The 6869-nt window shown below is 46.6% G+C and overlaps 1 protein-coding gene across 1 annotated transcript; it reads right to left on the bottom strand.

Moving 5' to 3' along the window:
• Positions 1-214: 214 nt before the first annotated feature.
• On the bottom strand, positions 215-589 carry LOC132383790 (histone H2B-like). Its single transcript, XM_059954996.1, has one exon. It carries the CDS (start codon positions 587-589, stop codon positions 215-217), a length of 375 nt encoding a protein of 124 aa, XP_059810979.1.
• Positions 590-6869: the final 6280 nt, after the last annotated feature.

Raw genomic sequence — 6869 nt, 5'->3', positions numbered from 1 at the left:
TGTACACAGGAATGTAACAGAGAAATCGGGATTATACTGAGAAGCGGACAGAAAGAGCTGATTGACGGAGATAAGATTCTGAATGAGCTCATCAAGAAATTTCCAACCTTACCTCAAATCCATGTCTCAACATTTAGTAACTCTTTTAATGAAACCGTGAGTGGCTCTTAAAAGAGCCTTTGATTTTCGGTTTGTTTTGTCAGCAAACTGGTCTTCACTTGGAGCTGGTGTACTTAGTCACCGCCTTTGTCCCTTCGGACACGGCGTGCTTGGCCAGCTCCCCGGGCAGCAGCAGGCGCACGGCGGTCTGGATCTCCCGGGAGCTGATGGTTGACCGCTTGTTATAATGGGCCAGGCGGGAAGCCTCACCCGCGATGCGCTCGAAAATATCGTTCACGAATGAATTCATGATGCTCATGGCCTTGGAGGAGATGCCGGTGTCGGGGTGAACCTGCTTCATCACTTTGTAGATATACATGGCGTAACTCTCCTTCCTCGACCTCTTGCGCTTCTTGCCAGACTTGCTCGCCGGTTTGGACAGAGCTTTCTTGGCGCCCTTCTTGGGAGCGGGTTTCGGTGCATCAGGCATTTCCTCGTCGGTTTCAAACACAATAATAAGCAGAATCCGTCCGGAGCGCGGATTAAATAGGCAGCGCCCAAAGTGGAATGTTAATGAGGATGGGAATGCAGAGCATTTCCATTGGCTGTTTGGAGAAAGGAATCACCAATCGGAACGCTGGGGGATGGGAAGCGGCGCCAATGTGTGACGGTTACCGCTGTCGTTTAATCCGGGAGGAAGTACAGAAGGGCAGAGACAGGCGGGGGTGCGGGCTGAAATTGAAAAGGGAAGCGCAAGTTTCAAAAACAGAATGAAAATAAATTCAGATGAAATATTGTAAAAGTAAACACTAAGATGTTCAGTTCATGACACAGGGCAGCAGGAGAGCGAAGGAGAGATTTGGACATTTCAATGTAAAGTTCAAATCGAGTTTATTTATGCACAGGTGAGAGGAAGAACGGATTTGTAGCAGCATCACAGACACATTGCATCAGACACAACATTGACCAGAAACACTGGAATTAAATATGAACTATACCAAAAAATACGAATAGACAGAGGACTATCAGAACAAATTCAAAATAAAGTGATTATGCAGGCAGTAGGAGAATCACCCTCTTGTGCTTCTTCATCTCGTCACTCTCGATTCAGAGTCACGCAACGCTGCCACTTTGATCTGGCCCATGCCTTCATTCACCAGGTCCAACACTTGCCTTTATTGGATCTTCCTCCTCCTTACACTAGTAATTCGGTTTGTGGGTGCGGGTCCCCTTGGACCTCTGGATTAGGTTTGAGGGTAGGGCTGGTGGATGTATATGTGGGGCTGGAAGAGATAAGGCTGTAGATTGTGTATGGTGAGATACGTGGGGCTACGGTGGATGGGGTAGTGTAGTGGAGCCACACAGTGGCCGATGCCTTTCATTATCGTGGTTCAACACCACTTGGCTTAGGGAACAGGGTGTGCAAAGGGACACATCATCAGTAATACAACTTAGTATCATTGGGTGTTTGGGGTCTTTAATCATGAGATAATCTCGCCCAGGCGACCCAGCCAGGGTAGATCAGGCCCGGTTTGTGTTTATCCCATGGAGCAAGATAATGAGAGGCATGTAATTCTGCATGTTGCATGATTTTAGACCTTGTTACTTGGCATTATTGTGAACATTTGGGGAGTAGAATGTTCTGATGCCTAATAATTGTTGTGGTTTCTCGTGCCCCACAAACGTCCAGGAGACGCAGAAGATTCTTCAAGAAGTATTAAACTTTAATTTGCAAATCAAAGCTCGATCATTTGTCTAGGGGATAATATACTGTCCGATGGAAATTTAAAAGTCACTCAGTTCCTGCAGACTTCAGCCTTTGGGGACCGCTGGGTTTTCACTTGTTGGAGAGAGAGATTTGTGAGAAAAGAAACTTGCCCGGGTCTTTTTATGAAGCAAATCTGTTGACTCAGGGGAGTGGGCTTCCCCGTTGTTAGCTAAAAGCTGTTTTCCGTGGTTACAGCCACCGATTCCAGCCACAGAATCAAACGCACATGACTTCCTTCAAATGACTTCCCGCTACTACGGGATCATTAGCGTTTCTTCTTGGTGCGTCTAAGGGGCTGTCCCCCTGAGACTCTCCTTTATACTTCCTCACGGGGTCTCAGATGTCAATCAGGTTCAGATGATGCAATCTTTCTCTCAACCAGCCCACTTTGCCCGAGGGCTTGCACGTAGCATAGTCCCCAATCCACAAACGTGGTCTCCAGGAAAAATGGTCAATGCCACGTTATTTTACATCGCTGGGGAACGAGGCATCCAGCATGTCTCTCTCCCATTTCCTGGGTCTACTGACTCCCCCCCCCAACTAGTGCTCTTGCGATTCTCACAAAGGAGGGGGCTGTGGGAATAACACCACTCTGCCCCAAACAGATGGCATACTCCATGAGCATATGCCGAATCAGTTTAGATGTCTACTTTCTCATCTTCCACCATTTCACACGCAGCTGTCAGGCCTTTGATTTCCGTTAGTTGGGTGAAACACGGTTGGGGACAGGACTCCATCCTAATAATCTTATAGCTCGACTGATCCTGCTGCCCTACTGAGAACTCTGCATGATTTCCATCATAGTCCCTATAACAAGAGCCTTCTACAAACAGAACCTTTTTACCTGCATCCTCTAGTGGTTCTGATCGTAAATCTGCTCTCAATTTGGCAAATGCCATCGTCTTCCCTACACAATCATGGGGTTCTCCTTCATGGCCCAAAGGGACAAAATAAGCTATATTGCTGGTAGTGCATCTCTGTATAGTTATGTCTGGAAATGTCAATAGCATCTGATACGCTGCTATCCTGGCTGGCATCAGCACAAATTTCCCTCTTTCCAGCAATTCTGCTACTCTGTGGTGTGTGTACAGAGTCACAGGATAGCCCAGGGTTACAGATGATGCCTTTTCATATGCATAGTACAGCGCCGCCAATCCCTGATAACAGGGTGGATACCCCTGAGCCACCTCATCTAGTCTCGTACTGTAGTATGCTCTCGGCTGCTTTGCTTTTCCTGTGCCTGTCTCTTGTGTTAGAACCGCTGTGACATAACCCTCCTGTTGGTTGGATACATACAAATGAAAAACCTTCTCGTACTCAGGCAAAGCTAATGCTGGTGCTGATTGCAATTCCTGCTTAATAGTATTGAAAGCTATCTCCGCCTCTCCATTCCACTGTAAGCCGTTCTTCAAATTTGTATGTCCTGCTTCTTTCATTATCTTTCTCAAAGGTGCCACAATCTCAGCATATTCTTCTATCCAATCTGAGCTGTACCCTGCCATTCCCAAAAACGTCATCACCTGCCCTACAGTTTGGGGTTTGTGGGCTTAGTTATTGCCTCAATCTGATCTGGTGCTATCGCCTTCAATCCCTTGGATATTACCCTGCCTAAGTATTCCACTTGTTGCGTGCAAAATTGCAGTTTCTTTTTGGATACTTTATGTCCTCCGTGCGCCAGCTTCTCTAACAAGAGTTACAGTGTCCTGCTCACACTGTTCCTTACTGTGGGAGCAAATCAACAGGTCATCCACATACTGTAACAATGTACTTTCCAATGGTATGCCCTCTAGGTCTGCCTTCAACACCTGATTAAAAAGATGTGGTGAACGTTTAAATCCTTGCGGCATTCTGGTATAGGTATACTGAGCACCTCTGTAAGTAAATGCAGATACTGACACTGGTCGGCTAGAGGAATGTAGAAGAAAGCCGAACACAAGTCAATCACTGAAAAGTAACTTGCTTCTGGTGGAACATTAGTCAAAAGCGTGTGTGGGTTGGGGACTAACGCTGGCCAGTCCTCTACCACATCATTTACCGCTCACAAATCATGCACCAATCTCCAATTAGATTTATCTGCTTTTAAGACCGGCAGCAACGGGGTATTGCATGGATTGTTTGTTCTTTTAAGCACCCCTATTTCAAGCAACCCCTCCACTGTCGATGTTATTCCCTCTTCTGCTTCTGGTCTTAGAGGGTATTGTGGTCTCCTGGGTGGAATTGCTCCCCTTTTCAGCCTTATTTCCACCGGACTAGCTGTTTTTATTTTCCCTACGTTCGTGTCATGCTGTGACCACAGAATAGACGGCAACTCATCTAACCTGTTATCTTTCTGCTGGCCTCTTTCCTTTCCCAGCAAGGGCAGGTGTGGTTGGGGAGTTATTTCGACCTCTCTCACGGTCCCTATCATATCTACACTTACCATTATTTTAATGCAATTGTTGTCTTCTGATATCCACACCTCTGGCATGGTTTTCCTCCACACAGTTAAGAGTGCTGAAACTGTAACAAAGGGTCCTAAGTCTTTAGACTGATATCCCTTGTTTACCAACAACGTTACGTGAGTCTGGTCCTGTAACATTTTTCTAAAAAGGTGTTCCACTTAACTTGCAAAGCTGCCCCTAGCTTCCAATTATCACAGCCTCCCCTTCCAGGTGCTGTTGCGTACATGCCTCCAGGTGCCATCGGTCCTCTAACTCCCTGTTGAGTCTCGTTAAGAATCAATGTAGCTCAGATTTGGGCATTACCGGCCTGGGTAATATGCCCTTTTTCCATTTTTCCCAGGTTTCCTGAATCTGATCTGCGATGTTTCCTATCCAAAAGACATTAGCCTTCTTGTCTTCTTGCACTATCAATTGAGCCCCTGCTCTTTCCACACTCAGCCCATTTCTGGTGCATTCTAATTTTAATTCCAGTTTCAATAAGGCATCTCTGCCTAACAAATTAATCGGAGTTCCTTTAAATACTAGCACCGGTAAAACAATTCCTTTATTTCCCATTCTCAACCGCACCAGAGCCGTGCACTGTGTCAACTGTGTTTTCCCCGAGAACCCTACCGTCTTAATAAACTTTCCTGACATGGGAAGGTGAAGGGCATACTGTGGCTGTACACAAGTGTACGTGGCTCCAGTATCTATCATCATTGGTGTCAGTTGCCCTTCTAACATGACCTGAACAATGGGTTCCTTGTCTGCCTCCCTTGTTATCATTGGGTAATGTCCCTTCCCTCTTGAGTTCTCGGGGCACCCCTAATACCTCGCATAGGGGTTCACAGGTCCGCTTGTGCCTGTGGGGGCTAGTCCTTGGCTAGACTTTAGTTCCCTTCTTATCGGTTCCTGCTGGTGTGTGACAGACCATGGTGTAAACAGACAATCTCTTCTCATGTGACCTGGCTGATTACATCCCCAGCACAATCTCTACCTCTCTTTCCCCCTGTTTCCTCACTGGTCCCCTCTGCCCATAGCTCCTCTGTCCCCCTCCTTGGGACTTCCAGTCCTGTCTGGGCTGTTTGAATTTAGTCTGTTCCTGATAGGGCATTTGTGGGAATGCTCCTCCAAAGACGATTATTGGCATGGGGTTTTCCAGCCCTTGTCTTACTGTATGATCGTTCCCACCATATAGCAGTGCTTTGTCCAGTTCAATGGCTGTACTCGGACCGGTGGTTGCTGGCAGCATCTTTTTGTTTTTCTCTTTTTCCTTCTTTTTGAGTTCTTCGAACTGCATTTGTATTAACTTTCTTTGCACCTCTTCCTGCTGCTCAGCCAACCTTCATTTGTCTTTCCGGTATTTCTCAACCGCGTGGACTACGTGGTCTCTAAATTCTTGTGGGGTCATTGACATCAGCCCAACCACTTCCTCCAGTTTGGATTTTACTTATGGAGGCATTGCATCCAAAATGCTATGTCAGAACAGTGAGGTCATAAATAAGTTATTCTCCACCTCTTGCTCAGTCTCCAGTCTCCACCTTTTCAACTGGTTTTCTACGTTGGCTGCCGGGTTTTCAGTGTCTCCCAGTGGATCCCCTTTTAAGGCTTTGGGGTCCACTTTGGGTGGATAAAGCTTTCTGAGGGCCTGCCATACCCTCTGCCTCACTCTGTCAAACCCGTCTCTATCAGTTCTCGGGTCGTTCGAGTTTACTATGCCAGCCATTTCCATTAGTTCGTTAAATTTGGAAGTTCCCATCAACCTTATCAACAGTGCTTTCAAATCTCCCATAGCCAATAATCGTCCCGCCGTTTCTTCTTCAAAGGCTGTTATCCATTTCCCTGCTCATTCATGTCGATTGGGCAGTGTTTTTCAGCCCTTCTAGGTCCTGGGATCCCCATGGGATATACTGCACTTGTCCTGATCCTTTAACTAACAACAGCATCATTCTTCCCACCAGCCCTGGCTCTCCTCCTTACTGCCTCCCACACAAATGTCTCCAGGGTCCTCTTCTTCCCTCGATCTCCCTGTGGAGCCCTTCCTTTCTGCCTTGATTCAATACTTGGTTGGCCCCTGGAGTATTTTTCGCATCTCCTCTGGCAATCCCCTCTCAGTAACTTATCTAGCTCACTCTCTACTTCTGCAAGTCGCTGCCCTACTGCCTCCTTTTGCTCTTCTAGGCTTCTGCCTCCTACCTCTTCCCCACAAATTCTCACATCCTCTCTCTCTCTCCACTTAACTCTTGCTCCTCCAATGAGTCACCTTCTCTTTCTTCCTGTCCGTGTCTGTACACCTGTGGCAGGGACTCCTCATGATCCTTACTTGTGCTTGATTCCCTTCTCTCTTGTGTTTCTCCAAGACTCTCATCTCCTATCTTTTTTCCACTTCCTCTTGAATGCCTCATCTCTTCCTGCCCTGAAGAGCCACTTTCTTTTCTAGTCTGTTCATTTCTATGGTATAACCGATACTCCTCATACTCCTTTTCCTTTCTCAAGTATTTCATCCGTTCAATCTCTTCTTTCATTTCTCTCTTTGCCTGTTCCACCTTTATCCTTTCTGCCTGTATCTCTTTCCATATTGC

Source organism: Hypanus sabinus, chromosome 31 (assembly GCF_030144855.1).
Source record: "Hypanus sabinus isolate sHypSab1 chromosome 31, sHypSab1.hap1, whole genome shotgun sequence".
Classification (NCBI taxonomy): domain Eukaryota; kingdom Metazoa; phylum Chordata; class Chondrichthyes; order Myliobatiformes; family Dasyatidae; genus Hypanus; species Hypanus sabinus.
Note: the sequence above shows the minus strand (reverse complement) of the source record. Positions and strands in the feature narration are given on the sequence as shown.